The following is a 21,066-nucleotide window of genomic DNA, read 5'->3' as shown; positions in this document are numbered from 1 at the left end:
AGCCGATTTTCAAGCTTGTGGCAATTTTGAACAGTTTATTAGGTTTCAACTGAACTCTTCCTTCAACCTCTTAGAAACCCCAGTGTGTGTGTGTGTGTGTGCACCATCAGTTCTCCAACTTGTCTTTATTGTGCATTCTAGGATCTGCAGCTGCCCTTATCACACGCTTCAGAACCCTTCTCCTGCACACCTCAACGTTTCTGCACTACTTCGCACTTCTGCACTACTTTAAAATATTTTTCTTTTGAACATACCTTCAGCTAAGTCCAAAATACCTCCTCCTTCAGACTTGCAGTGTGTTACATGATTAACCGTGAAATTGAAAGGACTGGATACAACCAATGTAACAGCAAAGCTGCTGCAACCAGCTTAAGCTGATCAGTTCAACGTAGGGAATGCTAGAGTTAGTTATCACCATTAATCGTTAATCCTGACGTATGCTGCATATTGAGATATTTTACACTTTACAAGCCATATACAATTTCAAGTTATGGACTTTTAAGCTTTGGGTGATTTTGCTAACATTTTGTCAATGTATCTAAAGATCAATTCAATACAATTTCTATTTTTTAAGAGGATGCACAAAGCAATATATCATCTGCAAAAAGAATGAATACTCAATGTTAATATTTTTAAAAACATACTGGACATTATGTTGGAAGCATCCATCATTTGCAAGAGTTTGGGGTTTGAAAGTGCATTCTTTCCACGTATTATAGGCATTGTCTGGGACCTTCCATGTCTATGTCCATCATGACCTGAATGTATCCTGACAAATAAAAAGGCATAATATAAAATACAAAAGCTTCAGTTTCTAAACTGCTTTACTGAGTTATTTTGTTTAAATCAAATTAAAACAGTTACTAAAGTTGAAACTTCACTACTTTGGGAAAACAATATTATTTCCTCCTATTTGTATATTTCAGTTAAACTTTTCAGATTTTCTGCAAGCACATTGACATAAATACTTGAAATACCAGGTGACAAATATATCATCATTCTCTATTGTATAGATAAATATTAATTGGAGTAATTGTGTCATTCACAGCACTGACTTGTAATAGGTTAAAGTTGAGACCTGTAGTGTGTTACATGATTAAACACGATATTGAGAACACTGGATACACATCAATACAACAACTTAACTGCTGCAACCAACTTAAGCTGATCATTTTAGCATAAAACATGCCAGAGGTACGTGTTATCACCATCAATAGGTAACAGACACAATAGGAATGTTGCCTTTTAACTGACACACATGGCGCCACCTCAAATCAATTGTATCAGTTGTTTACTCAGCTGATTACACTCCAATGATAGGTCAATAAAATAGATTGGACACTATTTATTTGAACTTATTGATAGGAGTTACCATTGAGAGAGAAGCCCAGTACTTTGATGAGTCGGGTTAGATCCTTTCAGAGTTCCATTCCCCTGGCTAACTTGTGCGAGTTTAGCTGCAGCAGCTAATTTCCTGTTTCAAATAAACACAAGGTAAGGTGATTACAGCTGTATATAATAAGCTAGAGAAAAAACATCAAAGTCCAGAATAGCTGTTGAACATGGATGATTTGGAGTTGAACATGGAGGTAGGTTGTGAAAATTTTACAGCTTCAGAAGTTAATTGCTTTTATTCAAAATGTGTGTAAGAATTAAAAAAAATGTAAATGCACATCAGGCCAGTTATCATGCCATAGAAATACTTTGAGAATATGATTTGTCATGAAACAAAGCTTCACAACTTTTATCATAACATATCATTAAATGTGTATTCTTTTCCACACTCCTGACTTGGCCCTGTCAGATCAGGGAGTGTATATGTGTGCAGAACACAGACATAACTGACTTAGCCATTCATCACTAGATCTGGTTGACCATACCAAAATCATGAGGCATCAAACTTCTCAGCCAAAATCTCCCATAACTCCATGATTAATCTGGACAGCAAAAGATATCTCCCTGTTTCTGTTCTCTACTATTAACCATTTCCTCTAACACCGCACCCCATTCCTTCTGTCCCGGACTGCAATATCAAATACAAAGAGCTCACAGGATTGTGCTTCACTAAGAATGTTGTGCTCAGTAGTTCCTTCTAACGATAATTTTGTAAAGCAGGAATAGGCCATTCGGCCCTTTGAGTCTGCTTTGCCATTCAATATGATCATGGTTGATCTTCCAATTCAATGCCCTGTTCCTACTCTTTGATCCTGTTAGCCTTAAGAACTATATCCAATACCTTCTTGAAAACATTCTTCTTTTCAAATTCATTCATGGGATGTGGGTGTCATTGACTGGAACAGTATTTATTGTCCATTCTTAATTGCCCTTGAAAGAGTGGTGGTGTGCCTGTATTCTTGAAACCTTGCAGTCCATTTGATGTGGGTGCACACACAATGCTGCTAGGGAGGGAATTCTAGGACTTTGAATCAGCAACAGTAAATAGACAGCAATATATTTCAAGTCAGATTAGTAAATGGTTCGGAATGGGACTTGCTAGTGGTGGTGTTCACATGGCCCTTGTTATTGTAGAAAAGTGATCATGGATGGCACTGTCTAAGGAGGTGAATTCCTGCAGTGCATCTTATCTGTGGTGGAGGGAACTGTGCTGCAACTGAGCCGCGGTGGTGGAGGGAATGAGTGTTTGTGGGTGTGATGTCAATCAAGCAGGCTGCTTTATCTTGGAATGATGTTAAGGTCTTGAGTGGTATTGGAGCTGCCCACATTCAGGTAAGTGGGGAGTATGCCATCATACTCCTGTCTTTTGCCTTGTAGATGGTAGACAGGTTTTAGGGAAGTCAGGAGATGAATTATTCACTGCAGTATACTGAGCCTCTGATCTGCTTTTGTAGCCACAACTCGTTTCCGGCCAATGGTAATTCGCAGGTCTTTTCCAAGCGCTGGCCAACTTTGCAGTTTCAGTCTTTCTCCTCTGTAACTGAGAATTTGCTGATGCTACTTGTAAAATCTGTCTGGCTGAGGCTAACTACGAAGCACAGAACAAGATTTGAATGATTAAGTTATGCATTTTATCAACTCCTGGTCCTTACATGAAGCCAAAAGCAAGTGATTCAAAAGTAACACATTCTGAAATTGTCTGACAATTCCTCAGGTTAAAAATCCTCCCTTTTGTTTTCAAACTTTCCTAGGGCCTACCTTCTTGCTACCAGCTCATTCTCCATTCCAACAACTCTGAGATCTCTGCACACTTCTCTATCTGGCCAATACTGCATTCCCAATGGTCATTGCGTCACTATTGGTACCATGCCTTCAAGTGCCTTGGCCCTACGCTCTGGAATTCCTTCATTAAACTTATCCATCTTGCTACCTCTCTCTCTTATTTGATCCTTCAAGCCTATTGTTTTTCCAACTGATTATCAGTTTGAATCTCTTCATTTGGTTGAAGCATAAGATTTTATTTGATCATGAGCCTGTGAAATGCCTTGGAACATTTTATGTTGAAAGTACTATATAAAGGCAGCTTTTAATTATTCTCCTTCAAACTCTTAGTATTGCAAAGATCATTACCTTGCCACGTGCCTCTTTCCTAGGAATCGGAAATGTTGAATACAAACTCTGAAAGAAACAAACAAAAATGTTGTAAGTGTACTTGATATTATGTAAATGAATTGCCTGATGTTTTCATTTGGTGATTTCTTTTGGAAACAAAGTGTTAGGTTAAATATCTGGCATGGAAGAAGAAACAAATGGATCCAGATGGGCAGGATCTCTGGCCAAGCTGTTACTATTGATGAGGTCAGTGCCATTTAATTCACAGCAGCACCTTAGAATGTTCAGCATTGAATGCAGCAATTAATTTGCTTACATCACCATTGAACAGCCAGGAATCACTTGTTCTAAAATAAATTGAATACTTTTTTCTTCAAAACATCTAACAGAATTAAAATAATTAGATCATGCATTTAGCCTTTTCTAATATATATGAATGCAGAAAATTGTATAGAATAAAAGGTAATAACACTTTAAATATTGAGACATTTAAATTCCATTGACTTTAATTACTTATTTAACACTCCCAGATAATGACTAAATATGATGGGGATTTGACCATGTCAGCATAGATTGGGGTTGGATGCAGAATTGAGGGGCTGGTGGACTCATAAATGCAGTACGTGGCCTGTCCACCACCAACCCACCTCCCATTTCTCAAAGGCAGTGGATGGCCCGAACCACTACCATTGTGATTTATCTGCAGCAGGGAGAAGGGCCTACACTAGATGGGCAGCCTGGTAGTCTTTATCAGGGTTGTTGATGTTGGGCAACATGCGGTTGGTTGGTGAAGGAGACCTCCTTTGGGATTCCCTGTGTCAGTTGGAGGCATTGAGTCACAAAGTCATACCCTCTCCCCATTGATCAATAAATCCCCACATCATTCACCCTGTTCACTGGAGCATGCTAGCTAGGCTTTACTAATACACCAGACTTAGAAGAAATTTGGCCTACATTAGCTCCTCCTTTCTGGAGGCTATCTGTAGTTGCAGCAGTGGCTATTACCTCTGCTGAAAACATAGAGCTGCTTGCCAACCAGATGAAAGAGGCAGGTGGAATTCTAACCCTTAGCTGACTAATGCCTTGCCAATGATGACATAGCTGTGGGGCTGTGATATTGGCAGGGTTACATTCCCCATTGAGTCCTTGGGTGGCTGGATGAGAAAACTTCCCCATCTAAAAATATTGCCCATGGAATTGTATCCCCATCTGATTTGCCATTTCACTGCACAGCATTCCTTAATAAGCAAGCGGAAAGCAGCAAACATTAACAATTGAAGTTTTGTAAACATAAGATTTTTCTCCTTTTCTGCAGAAGTGTTCTTAATCTGTCCTTAATATTGACAGGGAGAAGACCTCAGACTAGTCATAGAGAGACTGAAGAGACAGGTCTCATCCCACTGGCATAGTAAGTTGATACATCAATGTAGTATGAAAGCATACCATTTCTGATTTTATTTTATTGCATGGCTGTAATGCTAGACATATTTGTAATACTATCTTTGTACATTTTCAATTTGACAGTTTTTTTTGGATCAGATCACCAAGAAATAGACAACTGAATAGTTTCCACTTACTCTAAAATATTGAAGAAATCCATTAGTTCCGAGTATGGTGCTTTGCACCAGTAGGCTTTAAGAATCACTGTAAAGAAATAGGTAACTTCATTATGAGTTTCCAGATGACAACAAAATTGGATCATCTCAGAGTACAATGGGATCTTGATCAGATGGCCAATGGGATGAGGAGGAGCAGATGGAGTTTAATTTTGATAAGTGTGAGGTGTTGCATTTTGGAACAGCAAATCAGGGCTGGACTTATGAGGTTAATGATGAGGTACTGGGGAGTGTTGACTAAGAAAGAGACCTTGGAGCGCAGGTTTATAGTTCCTTGAAGGTAGTAAAGAAGATGCTTGATATACTTGCCTTTATTGGTCAGTGCATTGAGTATAGGAGTTGTGAGGTCATGTTGGGCTGTACAGGACTATGGTTAGACCACTATGGAACACCGCATGTAATTATGTTCTCCTTGCTACAGGAAAGATCTTGTTAAACTTGAAAGGGTGGGGAAAAGAATTACAAAGATAGTTGCAGGGTTTCAGCTATAGGGAGAGGCTGGGGCTATTTTCCCTGGAGTATCGGAGGCTAATGGGTGACCTTATAGCAGTTTATAAAATTATGAGGGACATGAATAGGGTAAATAGCCAAAGATTTTTTCTCCCCAGAGTATGGGAGTCCAAACTAGAGGACATAGGTTTAAGGAGAGAGGGGAAAGATTTAAAAGGGGACCTAAGGGGCAACTTTTTTACACAGATGGTGTGCATGTATGGAATGAGCTGCCAAAGAAAGTAATGGGGGCTAATACCATTATACCATTTAAAAGGCATCTGGATGGGTACATGAATAGGAAAGGTTTAGAGGGATATGAGTGGAATGCTGACAAATGGGACTGGATTAATTTAGAATAATTGGTCAGCATGGACAAGTTAGACCACAGGGTCTGTTTGTGTGCTGTACAATTCTATGTCTCCATGACTCTATTATGATACCTGTACCACCTCCAGTCAATAATCATTGACATTGATGTTTTAAATTTTTTTAAAGAATTGATTGCTATTTCAGGGTTTAATCTTTTAGGTGACTGTAAAACTTTGCTCTTCGGACAAAGGCATTTAGTATTTTAAATAGATTTTAATGGTGTAACACCATCCAGAGAAGTTTACTTAGAACCTGGGGGCCCCCAGTAATGTAAGAAATGACCTTTCTCCTTTTTCGCCAAGAGAAAGCAATCTCATAAACGTCAAACATAATATAAAAATACTACATTTTAAACAACAGCACCAAATTAAGTCATTAGTGATTATCAGACCAACAAAGGGGAGTCCGTTTTCCAATCCTCTGGGGCATGATGTCAGGAAGAAGAGTCTTACCTTCAGAAACAGTTTTCATAATGTGAAGGAAACACGTAAGCAGACTTCTCATTTCAGCTTGATCTAATTTGTCAAATCGAATAGCTGAGCCAATTAAAGACAACGGTCTTGAGTGAGTCTGAAGAGAAAAACAAACATTATCTCTGAAGACGTATGTGATTAAACTGATGCATGATTGGGTTATACTTGTTCTTCTGTGACAGATTCTTAAATTACTCTTTAACTATCACACTTTCTTTAAAAAAAGTAATTAACAGACATCTAGCTTTTCTAACAGAAGTGCACACTAATTATTTTACTTGCTGCCACAACAAGTTGTGATTTATTCGAGGGTTACTGTTACAAGCTTGCTGTATGTTTCTTTAAGCATTTGTGTTCTTTGGATGTAGGTTTGATCGTTGAGCTGCAACGTTCATTTTCAGATGTTTCGTCACCTCAGTGAGGCTCTGGATGAAACACTGGTGGCATTGCCCACTTTCTATTTATGTGTTTAGGTTTCCTTGGATTGGTGACACCATTTTCTGTTCTTTTTTTCTCAGGGGTGGTAAATGGGATCCAAGTCAATGTTTTTGTTGATAGAGTTCCGGTTGGAATGCCATGCTTCTAGGAATTCTCATGCATGTCTGTTTGCCTTGTCCTAGGATGGATGTGTTGTCCCAGTCAAAGTGGTGTTCTTGCTCATGCGTATTTAAATATACTAGTGAGAATGGGTCATGTCTTTTTGTGGCTAGTTGTTGTTCATGTATCCTGGTGGCTAGTTTTATGCCTATTTGTCCAGTGTAGTTGTTTGTTACAGTTCGTGCAAGGTATCTTATAAATGACATTAGTTTTGCTTGTTGTCTGTATATCAGAGATCCCATGCACAAAGTCTCTGGAGATCTGATATAAAAGCAGGAAGTGCCAGAGAAGCACAGCAAGTTGGACAGCAACTATTTGGAGTCCAACATGACTCTTCTTTGGAACTGAAGGGAACTGAAGAGTACTATGTTTTATGCTGTGAAAAAAACAGGGTATAGGGTCTTTCAAATTCATTAGTTGCTGTTTTAGTGTGTTAGTGGGTTTGTGGGCTACCATGATGCCAAGAGGTCTGAGTTGTCTGGCAGTCATTTCTGAGATGCCTTTGATGTAGGAGAGAGTGGCTAGAGTTTCTGCACATGTTTTGTCTGCTTGTTGGAGTTTGTTGTTGAGACATCAGTGGACTGTGTTCCTTGGGTACCCATTCTTTTTGAATACATTATATAGGTGATTTCCTCTGCTCTGTGTAGTTCCCCTGTGTTGCAGTGTGTAGTGGCTTGTTGAAATAATGTTCTAATGCAATGTCGATTGTGGGTGTTGGGATGATTGCTTCTGTAGTTCAGTATTCAACAACAATCTACAGTCAAACCAACGGAATATCCATGGGATCTCTGATATCAGGGTTCTTAGCAGAGGCAGTAATGCAGAGACTCAAACAAACAGCTCTGCCAACCATCCAACACAAATTTTGAGTCCGCTACATGAATGACACTTTTGTCATCACTAATTGAAACAAATTACAGTAAACCTTCAAAACCATCAATAATACCCTTACTGGCATAAAATTCACTAAAGAGGAGGAAAACTACAACAAACTGCCATTCCTAGATATTGCAGTAGAGCGAACAGCCAACAGGGAACTTCAAACCAGTGTCTGCAGGAAAACAACATACACTGACCAAGTATTGAACTACAGAAGCATCTATTCCTCTACCCTGTGTTTTTCACAGCATAAAACATAGTACTCTTCAGTTCCCTTCAGTTCCAAAGAAGAGTCCATGTTGGACTCCAAATAGTTGCTGTCCAACTTGCTGTGCTTCTCTGGCACTTCCTGCTTTTATATCAGATCTCCAGAGACTTTGTGCGTGGGAAATCATGTCTCACTAACTTGATTGAGTTTCTTGAAGAAGTAACGAAGAGCGGTGGACATGATCTGGATGAACTTCAGTAAGGCGTTCGACAAGGTTCCTCATGGTAGATTGGTTAGCAAGGTTAGATCACATGGAATACTGGGAGAACTAGCCATTTGGATACTGACTTGAAGGTAGGAAACAGAGGGTGGTGATGGAGGGTTGCTTTACACACTGGAGTCCTGTGACCAGTGGTCTGCCACAAGGATCCATGCTGGGTCCACTGCTTTTTGTCATTTATATACATGTATTGGATGTGAATAAAGGAGGTATAGTGCAGGTTCATAACTCCTTGAAATTGGCGTCACAAGTAGATAGGATAGTGAAAAATATGTTTGGTATGCTTGCCTTCATTGGTCAGTGCATTGAGTATAGGAGTTGGGACGTCATGCTATGGCTGTACATTGGTTAGGCCACTTTTGGAATAGTGAGTGCAATTCTGGTCTCCTTCCTATCGGAAAGATATTGTGAAATTTGAAAGGGTTCAGAAAAGATTTACAAGGATGTTGCCAGAGTTGGAGGGTTTGAGCTACAGGGAGAGGCTGAATAGATTGGGCTATTTTCCTCCAAAGGCTGAGGAGTGACCGTATAGAGGTTTATAAGATCATGACGGGCATGGATAGGGTAAATATACAGGGTCTTTCTCCCGGGGTGGGGGAGTCCAAAACTAAAGGGCATAGGTTTAAGGAGAGAGGGAAAAGAATTACAAAGGACCTAAGGGGCAACTTTTTCATGCAAGGGCAGTGCGTGTCTGGAATGAGCTGCCAGAGGAAGTGCTGCAGGCTGGTCCAATTTCAACATTTAAAAGGCATCTTGATGAATAGGAAGGATTTAGAGGGATATGGGCTAAATGCTGGCAAATGAGACTAGATTAATTTAGGATATCTGGTCGGCATGGATGAGTTGACTGGTCTGTTTCCGTACTGGACATCTCTAAGATTATGATTTGTAGAAATTACTTTTCTATTAGATTGCCCACACCGTTTGGCAGTACACTGTTTAAATAACCAAGGAGGAAGAATACATTGCTAAGTTTGCTTACCCTCTAGGCAAAGGACATAACATGAATTTTCAAACTAGGAAGTAATGAAAGGAAACAAACCAAATATGTTTCAGAAACGCAGCAACATCTGCTGCTTTTACAAAGTTGTATATGAAGTATGATAAATGGTTAAGCCTATTAAGTTGATATTAAGCCTTCAAATATTGTAGAAAGTGCTATCAACATCTTAAATAATACCTTCTCAGAAGAATCAATCTTTTCACTTGATTTCTCACATGCACCAGAGTTAGAATCCAGACTGCCAAGTGAACCTTTGGAGTCTGCCTGGGACACCGTTGAAATAGCTACAGATGAGAAAGCTAAAAATAGTACCATTAAAATTATTTGCAAATGATTAAATTAACTTAAACAATGCTGATTAAGAATTTGCATTTGAGGAATAAATACAATTGCTTAATGTTAATTATATACTTTTGAAAATTAGTTGTAACTTCGTTGCTGTCATTGGAGACATCACCAATAGCAAGGGTCCTTCCAAGCCAAACCACATCCTGACTTTGAACTTTGGCACTGTTTCTTCACTAGAGTTGGGCTGAATCTTGGAGCAGTTTCTCTAATAATACTCTGGAAAAACCTAATTGATGGACTGCAATGGTTCAAGAAAGTGGCTCACCCCTCCCCTTCTCAATGGCAATTAAGGATGGACAAACAAAAGTCATCTTGTATTAAGAATGGACAACTTGTCAGTGTTGCTCACATCCCAAAATTGAATAAGAATAAAAATCTACTTTTCAGAGCACTAATAACAAATAAATGGTAAAGAAAACCAAGGGGAGAAAACTTAATAAGGGGAATAAGTATTACCTATAGAGAAATATAGGTATTGATTCAAAATAATTTACAAGGTACCTGCTATTGAATTCAAAACATCTTTTGAAACTGAACTTTCCAGGGAATTTGTGTTCCTTGTTGGCGTGGTTGATTGGTTCTGTGACCCACCAGTGATGCTCAAGTCATCTTTGGAACCCTGAAATTGTGAGAACATTTTTTTTTCAAAAAGTCAACTCTTACTTATCATTACTTTGATTATATAAGCTGAAAATTATGGGTTTCTGTCATAAAACATTAATTAACCAATGAACTAATAACATTGGCAAAATATTGCGCTAACGCAGACACAGGCATTATATTGAGTTTACATTCGGGTAAGTCACCAATTTTCTCGCCATTATTATTCCAGTGTTAGTTACTCCTTAATGTGACACTAACCGGATTGGAGGAACTGAGATTGAATGGGAACATATCTTTCATAAAGATTCGTGGAAGGTTGTCAAGAAGTATCCCATATAATGGTAGGTACAAAGTTGCTATCAGTTCCTGTTGACTCTATAAAGAAAGCATAGTTGTTAATCAAACACATTTACTTAAATGTCAGAATAAGTGTAAGCCTTGGCAATTTTGTGAAACATTTAAGTTTTGCTTTCTTAAGGTGTTTTTGCCAAGATCTCCCAAGCTCCGAATAAGCAATAATTGCTTGGAAGTTTAAACTTCCAAAGGACTACTACGCAGCTAAGCATTAAGGAAAGCAGCTCAGAGGAAATATTAGCAGGTAGTGAGGCAAGGATCTGCCCTTGGTGAGAGATGGAATGAATGAATAAATTTCTGACTTTTAAACACATGGCTAGACAATCAGACTCTGTCAATGTGATAATTTAACCAAGTGCTAGGACATTATAAGAACAGGCCAAAACACTTGATCCTCCAAACCTACCTTCCACACTGCTGAGAAACACAACCTTAATTGGCATCCCAGCTGTCAACTTCAACACAATCTTTAAAATTTTTTAAGACACCACGAAACAGTGGCATCTGCTGTATTAGTAAACTATAATTATATTAATTATTCACCTTTCCTGTATATCTGTCATCAAAGGAATGTTTGGCCATCAGGTTTTTAAGAACAGAAATAGCCAGATGTCGAATATCTTGATCTTCCTGAAGCGCAAATCCAACTTCACGGAGTAACAACCCAATGAGAAAATGACTACGACAAAAATCATTTGTCAAGGTGTATTCTGGTTGCATGCCTATAATAAGAATGAAAAGAAAATCAATATGTCTCAAGGTTTTTCCCAGACGTGTGCGTGTGCGTGTGCATGGGGGATGGGGGGAGCGGCAACAACATACTGAATGGATTCATGATATAGTGCAAGGGTTGACCAAGCCTGTGGTTACAAAAGGATATTTTACAGTCAGAAAAATCTACAGCACATACAGCATCCTTCAGCCTGTCACATCCATGTTGGTCAAAAACAAGTACCTAACTATTTTACTTCCATTTTATAGCCCTTGGTCTACAGCCTTGTATGTCTTGGCATACATGCAAGTGCACATCTAAATAATTAAATTTTAAGAGCATTTCTGAAGGCTGAGGCCATAAGAGGTTTAAACATGAAGATGAGAATTTGATATTCATTGAGGTAAAGTAGAGGCCATCAATGTATTGGTGGTGGAACCAGTCAGATATTGTGATGAGAGGAGATGTGTTTGGAATCTCAGCAAAGGGTTTAACAGGACACTGAGGGCACCAACAGTCTGGTTCAGTAGAAAGCCATTCCTACAAAAGAAAATGTGATTCTGGCAATGGTCACATATGATGGCTTCCTCCTCCCCACGTTTTGACTGAAGAAAATGCTAAATCATCAAGTATAGCATGTTGCAAAGCAATGACCATTGCGATTAATGTACCCAGCCATCATTGAAATAATTTCATTTCTGAAAGAAAACCAACAACTAATTGAAATTCTTTAAAGTTTAAAATGTGAACTCACAGAAAAAGTGTAATTATTTAACATTTAATTCATGGTTTTAGTGGAAGGGAATAGAGAGGGATAGAAAACTCCCAGCTGATTCTGCCAGACAAGCTAAATTTATAGCCAAATTTGCAGTCAACACAAAAATAGGTAGAAAGGCAAGTTGTGAGAAGGTTAAGTGAGCGGGCAAAAAGTTGGAAAATGTGAAGTTCTTCATTTTGGAATTCTCCCGGCACGTTGTGTTCTGCACTACTGTACAACAATGAGGTAACATGCTGGATACTGAGAAACTGGGAGAGTAGGAACTGTCTTCTTCTGAGGAGGTGCAAATCAGCTTTCCTTGACAGAGCTCAGCTGCTTCAGGCACTACAAGCCAGGCCGGACCAGGCTGACATCTGGTTCCAGTCAATGAAAATTGGGTGCAAGAGACTATCATGGAATATGAAATAGAACTCATTCAGAAAAGCCACAAAAATGAACAATGTGGGAATTAGTGGAAAACAATGCTTGAGGTAAACTTGGTGCTTAGTTTTATTAGTTTATTAGGTTAGTTTATTACAGTGTTTTTTTAGGTATCTAGCCAATGCTATATCTGATCTGGCTTGATACTATTAATCCGTGGCATTATTCCCTTCGTACGGCCTCAGAGAGATACAGAATAGCATTTAGCCCATCTTATCTACTTCCCACTGCTGCTGCTAGTCTCAACCAAAAAATATTCTTCACATACAGCATTGACAAAACAGTGGAATTGCTTACAAATGTTAATTTGTGAAATGTTAACAAATGTAAACTACTCAAAATAAATTATTGGGTTCCTGAGCACTCTAAGAATTTATGGACCTTCCCCACTGCAATTCCCCCACCCTCCATAATCATGAAATGAAAAACATTAACTGACCTTCTTTTCCTGATCTATTTTTCAAAAGCAGCGTTGGCAAGTTAAGAGGAATGAAGTGCTCGTGGTTGCAAACTTCGTGAAGAAAATCAAACTTATATTCAAACAGAGTCTGAAATTATAAAGTTAAAAAGTATGAGCTTATTTCTTAGGACATCTTAGCCAAGATTTTCTAATATTGCACTTGGCAGTCAGTTATTCAGCTCAATGGTCCAATGACTTTCCTCAGCATTCAATATAAATAAAAAAGGATATTCAAAGGTGCCAGATTATAATCAGACATTATGTGTTTAATGCAGCATTTTGAAACTCCATTTCCTTGCACTTGTGAAAGGTATGCACAGTAAAAAAAAAAAAAGATTTTTCAGGCTGTATCTTCAGGTTGTTGTCCAGGTCTAAAACCAGCACTGAAGATTGACTACTCTTAAAGTAAGAGGGTTTCTACAATGGGCAGTCAGTCTATTGTTCTGGCTTCATGTCACTATGATAAATTGAAAATCCATCCTGAAGTGTCTGTCCACATGCAAGCTACCAAAAATATCCAAGGAAACACCTGAAGAACAAAAAGCATTTAACTTCTGTTTGTACAAAAGCAAAATACAGCTGATGCTGAAATTTTGAAGGATCAGCAGAAAATAATCATTAGCTCTTAACAGAATCTCGAGAGAGAGAGAGAAGCAGATTTAATGGTTCACGTCAATAAGCTTCAGGTCACCCTTATTCAGGTGAAATGTTGACCAGTGGGCAATGGCAAGTCAGTCAGGAAAATATGGTGAAATCCGCAGAAATTAGATTCTTGATGTTGAAAAGAGTCCAATTTTACAAAGAGGTATGAATGGCAAGATGAGAATCTTCGTTTCGGGCATAAGCTCTTCTTCAGGAAGAAGGGCTTATGCCCGAAACGTCGATTCTCCTGCTCCTTGGATGCTGCCTGACCTGCTGCGCTTTTCCAGCAACACATTTTTCAGCTCTGATCTCCAGCATCTGCAGTCCTCACTTTCTCCAAGATGAGAATCTTGTTAATGAGTGGCAACAGGCTCAACTGCATGTAACTGCAGTCCATTTGTACCTAATCTCACCTTTAATGTGCATGTTCCCACTCTCCCATGACCCTCCTACCCTCACTCCTACCCTCCCCTCCCCGCACCCTTCTACAGAATTTGGCATCAGACATGTACCAGCCTCTACATATCCTCATGGCACATCTGCGATCAACCTACAATACAGTTCTCCACTTCAGAATTTACATCTGCCTTGTTTAGCACAGACACAAAATTAGGCAGCTTGACATCATTGTCAGCAGTTAAGGGAGTGGACATGTTCAATGTCAATCTGACAATGGCACCATGCACAAGCAGCCTCTGTAGCAAACCACAGTGTATGAATCAGCTTAATGCTCACATGCCAAAATCTAAGGGGAGTGATCCTCAGTTAATTCCATGGAGACAGCTTTCAACTGGGGGTACTGGCTCATTAAGTCAAGGGCAGCACCCAATGACAGTCATGGGCATTTGGACATGGTCAGTTGGACATTCTGGTCACTGGTGGGAGGTCCTCCAGTTTTATTTGAACAGAGAGGGTTGCACCATCCAGACAGGCCTGAAAAGTTGGAACAGGCAGTGAGGCAATGGGATAAATGTTCGATAACTGGGAGAATCAGAGCCATCCTTTAAGGAGAAAGTTTAGCAAAGAGACAATCACACTTATATACAATGGAATTTCATTAAAACTACCTTGTGGTCTCCCGGACTAAAGGTGTGCATGTAACTCCCAATCAGCTTTAATATAAATCCTCTATCCATAAAGGTGAAACATCGCTGTAAAAATCAAAGCAATATTATGTTAATGTTTCAAATGTTATTTAACTGACTTCTTCAGCATCTTTAAAATCAGATTTATACATCTTAACTCATCTCACATTTGCTAGTAATTTGTAAAACATACATAATTCTTGACATGGGTTCTTCAAACATGAAATGTGGAACTGGGAAGAAATTAGAAACATAAAGCAGAAAATAATAGAGACAAATTTGCAGATAGAGTAGAGGTCAATTTTTTGACTGTTTGGTTTCTTTGTTAAAATAAGGATGTTGGTTATTAAGGTTTGGCAAATATCACATTTCTGATCTAAAAATGGTGAAATATAGATCAAGCAAAGTAAAAGTAGCAGAGGGTAAGCTTCCAGGGACCATTTATAGATAAATTTCACCTGTGTGTGGCTTCAGTTAATTAAGGACATTCAGTATGAATGTTAAAAGTCGATTGTGACTGAAAAATGTATTGATCAATTTAACAAGTGGAGTATCTGCAAACAAAATGCAATCTTGAGAACATGGATTTTCAAATTCTGATTGATCAAGTGCTGCTCAGAAGGGTTTTTGTTAAAATTAAAGCACTGGCTGTTAACGTTAATGTGGTAATAGGGAGAAGAAGCTGATTAAAAGGATGGAAAACAAAGTATGATCTATGAATGAGTTGCCTGTCACTGCTATTAATCCTAAAAAAAGTCCTGCTCAGGGCCTAAAATTAGCTCAATCTCAGGCCCCACACCATTTAGCTACAGGATTGCACACAACACACACTTATAAATGAATGGGGCTGAATTTCAAGACCATGAGATCCCATCAGAATCAGTGCTCACTACAGCTTTCAAATGAAAATGGATAATTCTTTGAAAAGAAAAATTAAAAAGTTTGCAGATGAGGAAAAAACAGGACAAAAGAACTAAAAAAAACATTTCTACCTGTGTTCAGCCCTAACTACATTTCATCTATGATTCAAATTTGAGAGTTTGTTTCTGGAATAGACTTTCTGAAACATTTTAGACTGAGAAAGCAAGTACCTTTACAAACTTGGCAAGGTAATGGTTCGCCTCCCTGGTTTCCTCTTCTGCTTCTTTGAATTTTTTGTAAATTAGTTCCCCCAGGGTTAACATCAGCCTTTCCATTACGTCATGAAAGGATGATGGAAACCTTTCAGTACGCTTCAACTATGCAATAGAGAAAAAAATAGTAATTTTGCATATCACTTGAACATAAAGTCAGTAATACTTTAGATTTTTTACATTTTAAACATTTGAAATTATGTCAAATTATTTCTCCTTATTAATCTCCATGTTAATGGTTACTCTTATGGAAGTTTGAACTCCTCTTGCTTTCCGTGGCTCAGTGATAAACTCCACTGTTACAATATGGAAACTTGTGACTTCAGAGCTAGGGATAATGAGTTACTGTCTAGCTTTTATGTGCAATTGAATCAAAAGTTGCATGATATTTTTAAACAATCTTTTGCAACTGATAACTTCTGATTGTCTATTTCACTTATGTCATCTTACCTTCAGCTTCTTATCATCATCAACCAAATAGTGCACCATTGACTTTGTAACAATTTCAAAGAAGAACCACAAATGCTGTAAAACAATAGGTGGGTAATCAGTATTGTCTATTGTCTATAACTAACAGAATGATAAAAACACAAACACGTTGGGAGATGGTAAAACTTCAGAATGGAAACATCAAAATTGGTCAAAACCAACCTGGAAGCTATCAAGGATAGTTTATTAAACTTCCCCAAAAAATCGAGTATGTAACTTTGGAAGAAAGGTTCACACAGCTTACCCTCAATGATGCAAACAAGTCATAACTGTAATTATATTAAATTTGATTAATATTCATTCCTGATCATACTTTTGTTGACTTTCTAATTTAGTTTATATGCTTAGCAACAATGGATCATAGTTTTAAAGCTGAGGCACTGCTGAGGTAAATAGAACAAAAGAGATGTGCATGGTTCAAGTGACTTGAAACTTAGTGGATCACCATCTTTACAGGCAGTTAATTCTGATCCTCTCATATTGACCTACCACTGAAACTCCAACCAGCCTGAAACCCAATAGGAGCATAGCATTTACTTCAAACAAAACTACTGAAAGTGAACAGATGCACAAAAGGATACTTAAGATTTTTTTTTAAAACTGTTTAATTTTATTGCATTAGGACAGAGAAACCATATTTATAGAAAAATTACAAAAGCAATGTAGGAAGACTGCTCAAGGAAATTAAATTAATCTTTAATTTACAGGTTTAAACTTAGTGTTTGTTCTTAATTTTAAAATAAAGGAATAAGATAGGAGTAGTCTATTCAGTTTACTCTCAGATGATGAAATAAATTCAATTTGCTATGAAAAAGAAGCTCAAGAGAAGTTGCAAAAAAAAGTACATGAAATGTTCTGCCAGCAAGCTAGTAAAACAAAATCTCCAACCTCACAATCCATACTAATTGTGTCTGGTTCTTTGTATCTCATGACTGAGTAATCAGTGGCTACAGAAACAATATATTCAACAAATCAACTCATTCCTGAACAAAACTACACTGCCATTCGCAAAGAAAAATGTATCCAGCTCCCCGTTTAAAGAAATGATTGATTTATCGATAACTGTTTTTGCTCAACATTAATTTGACAAATTCACAGCTCTGCAGAGGAAGAAGAAAATCCTTTAACTGCAAGAATCCACTGAAGTGAATTTAATGCTATGCATCTGTCCTCCATGTAACCTCACCAAATATATCTGCATTCAGATAGGACTTTTCCAAGTTCTATTCAAATACACTCAAGATGCATTGAATATATGTTTAATATGCCAAGAATCAAGTTACTTTAAAGATATTTAACTCGAGGATTCAATTAGTCTGCTATTAACAGTATTTAATATAGTTTATATTTGAATATAATAAAATTATCTAGACACAAATACATTGACAAAAATATAATTGGTTACAATCAAGACTTGCCTTTAGCAAATGTTTAACATCAGTGGCATCAGTAGATGTCAGGACCTTGGTTATACCTTTCAAAAGCACTTCGTGAATTGTTTGCTGCTTCAATTCAGAAACTTCAGCCTTGAAAACAAACTGCATGAAGAAGATTTGTGGAAGGTAAGTCAAGATACCTACTGTTAGCTTCAAGTACCAAATAGAGGCAACAACATTCAAAAATTAACATTTTTTAAATTCACACATGGGATGTATGTATCTCTGGCTCAGCCAATATTTACTGCCCATTTCTAATTTCCCAGAGGGCACTTAAGAGTCAAGTACATTGCTGTGGGTCTGGACTCACATGTCAGCCAGACCAGGTAAGGGCATTAGTGAACCAAATGGGTTTGTCATTGACAATTAACAATGGTTTCATGGTCATCGTTAGATAACAAATTCCATATTCTTTATTAAATTTAAATTCCATCTTTGATGAGGCAGGATTTGAACCTGGGTCCCCAGAACATTAGCTGAGTTATTGGTTTCATAGCCTAGTGATAATACCACAAGGCCAATACCTCCTCATTAATTAAGTACACGCATTACTAATCCTTGATGCTTTTAGCACAGCATGTCCATTATTTTTGAAGATTTATATCATTCATGTAACATCTGTGCCACTCTTGCATCCTAGTTGTCAGAGCATCAAGGCAAAGATTTTACAATTCTTTGTTTCCCAGTAATTTTCTTCCCAGTCATTTTGAAGAATGGCAAAGCACTAAATGCAGAGGGAAAATCCAAGCTCATATTCATGTATGACCAGCAGAGAAACTAGTAAATAGAGAAATTAGCATAGAAAATTAAATATTTTTAAAAGGCCAGTCAGTTCTGTTTATTATTAGTTTGATAACTTGTCTCTTCTCAAAGGCAGATCCCAAGGATTTTCAAGGAGCTTTTTGCCCAACTTTAAAAATATTAGAAAAAGAAATAAGTAAATCTGCCTAAAACTCCCATATATTTTAGTCGGATCAGCAGCAAGTAATATTGCTACAACTCTTGAGTTACGCTACGGTATAATGTATATTGATCGTAGTCAAGACTTATAAAAAAAATGCCTCAGCCACTTATGGGAGCAATTGACTGTATTGAATTCATCAAGGTGTCAATGGCAACACTGAATTTGTTACAAAAAGTAACAACAATTCATGTTACAAATACAACATTTTCAAAGTTTGAAGAACATACCTGCTCACTCAATATGCAACCATGTCTCTTTCAGTAACCAAAATGACTGCTCACATAGTTTTCAAATTCCCCTTTGAGTGAGCAGTCAATGACAAACCTTGAGCAGTGCTGAGAGAATTACTATGTTTAAATGACACGGACATGCAGACATATACTGAATAAGGAGGTACTATCTCACTTGCATGTATGTACTGATTTAAAATTTTAACTGTACCTTAATATATGAGCGGAGGTGAATGTTTAATTGCTCTTCATGGCACTTAGCAACAGTGTCAACAATTGCCCTTAAAAACAGAAAGGAAATGTTTTAGTACACAGAGTGATATTGCAAACCCTTTTCAACCAGATATTTCTGCCATATACAAATTACTAATTTAATTTAACATCTCTTGTGAACAAATTATTTAAAATTTATTATGAAAGAAAATCTATTCAACGAATTTGTAAACTTAATTAATACATGCAATTTCTAATGTTAAAATATAAATGTTTATCCCTCAAAACAACCCAAAACACAGGCACAAACACACTGCAGGTAAAAGGAAAAAAATATGTCAAGAGATCTCTCTCTGCAGAGATTCACTTTAAAATATTTTTGAAAGAAATTACAAAAGTGTTTCCACATACAAAACGTCCATCAATAAATACTATAGTTTGTTGTTTTATGAATTGCCTAAACCTTTTGCGGCCAGAAGCTAAACTTGGTTGAAAATCTTTGTAACAGATTTTTAACCACTAAGTCCACATGATGGCGCTATATTTTGCTGCTACCTGTACTCTGTTCGCACCTTGACTTGCAAGAATCATAGTAAGGTTACAGCACAAGAGGCCATTTGGACCATCATGTTCATGCTGGCTTGGGCATAGAAGAGTCTGAAGTCTTTCAATCTGCCATCTGGTATGATTACATGCATGGTCAAGTCAGTAATCATAAAGGATTGTCTGGAGCCTTGTTAGACACAGTTTGGTCAGAAAATACAATATCAAGATGTTCTTGCAATTACTCTTCCAGAAGAAGAGGCAGATTTCTCTCTGATCTCACAGCAAAGATTTTTCCCAGGCATGAATATAAAACGAGCTGCTTGTTTTGTAGTAGGCGTTCCTTAACTGGAAAATCCAAACATAAACTCCAAGACTCCAATCACTGTTCAAACAGAACAGCCATAAAACCCAGTTGTAAGGCAGACAAGTGATTTTCCTGAAGTGAATTCAAGTGACAAAGACCAATAACTATGATTTCCAAGAAAGGCCTTGTTTAAAAAAATATCAAAGATGTCTTGTCATTGACCTGCATCTCCATAAGCCTTCAATCTCAGGACCACAAAAACATTAAATATGAAGCATTTTCATTACACAGTGAAAATGAATAAATGCATTTTTTTGAAATCTAATTACAGCCAGATTTGAATGTTAAATTTTGAAATAATTATCATTCATTCCTACCTAAGTGCTATGATTGTCTCAAAAATTGAGAGATCAGGGTGCACAAGTGTATTGTCAAAGTTGAATTTTAAACATTTAAAAGCTTATCGGATAAGCTTGAATGTATTGCATGCTTGAATTCAAACTATTATTTTTCTACTTGATATTTTTCATACATTCCTACCTGATGGTGGCAGTAGTAACTTGATTTTCATCATGCTGTACCAGGATGCAGAGTAACTGATTCAGCAGTATAGGAAGGAAATGTACAATCACGTGGATTTTTTCAATGCCAAGTAGACCCTGAAATGATCAGAAACAGCTTAAGAATCAAAATATTTCTGATAAGCCATCCGTAAAAACCCCAACTAATTAAACAGAGGTCTACTTTGGATTAATATTTATACAATATTTAACCAGATGTTATTATTACTATTTAGCACCACAATCTACTCGGAAGTACTTGAATTACTTTTAAAATCTATCAGTTAACACATGAATTGGCAGCTCGCTTTTGTTCAGAAACAGTGCTTATTGCAAAATTAAGGTTTAAGTTCCCCAGCCATGTA

General features: G+C 37.5%; 1 protein-coding gene across 8 annotated transcripts in view; it reads right to left on the bottom strand.

Annotated features, from left to right (window-relative positions):
* The window catches only part of dock10 (dedicator of cytokinesis 10), a 333,920-nt gene that overhangs the window by 71,596 nt on the left and 241,258 nt on the right, over positions 1–21,066 (bottom strand). For 7 of the 8 annotated variants that reach the window (XM_087993668.1, XM_087993671.1, XM_043702110.2 and 4 more), the window contains exons 24-39: positions 20,682–20,800; positions 19,290–19,359; positions 17,867–17,986; positions 16,410–16,484; positions 15,918–16,064; positions 14,809–14,892; positions 13,079–13,187; positions 11,273–11,451; positions 10,634–10,750; positions 10,274–10,391; positions 9,602–9,723; positions 6,437–6,554; positions 5,085–5,151; positions 3,526–3,573; positions 1,373–1,474; positions 645–769 (exon numbers count right to left, since the gene is read on the bottom strand). In XM_087993668.1, the coding sequence (XP_087849794.1) occupies positions 645–769; positions 1,373–1,474; positions 3,526–3,573; positions 5,085–5,151; positions 6,437–6,554; positions 9,602–9,723; positions 10,274–10,391; positions 10,634–10,750; positions 11,273–11,451; positions 13,079–13,187; positions 14,809–14,892; positions 15,918–16,064; positions 16,410–16,484; positions 17,867–17,986; positions 19,290–19,359; positions 20,682–20,800 (1,720 nt within the window). The remainder of the gene's footprint in view (positions 1–644; positions 770–1,372; positions 1,475–3,525; positions 3,574–5,084; positions 5,152–6,436; positions 6,555–9,601; positions 9,724–10,273; positions 10,392–10,633; positions 10,751–11,272; positions 11,452–13,078; positions 13,188–14,808; positions 14,893–15,917; positions 16,065–16,409; positions 16,485–17,866; positions 17,987–19,289; positions 19,360–20,681; positions 20,801–21,066) is intronic. The other variant, XM_087993666.1, reaches the window with a different exon arrangement.

This window comes from Chiloscyllium plagiosum, unplaced genomic scaffold (genome assembly GCF_037043375.1).
Source record: "Chiloscyllium plagiosum isolate Xiang-an unplaced genomic scaffold, Cpla_swu_hap1 HiC_scaffold_13, whole genome shotgun sequence".
In the NCBI taxonomy this organism is placed as follows: Eukaryota; Metazoa; Chordata; class Chondrichthyes; order Orectolobiformes; family Hemiscylliidae; genus Chiloscyllium; species Chiloscyllium plagiosum.
This window is presented reverse-complemented; position numbering and strand designations above follow the sequence as displayed.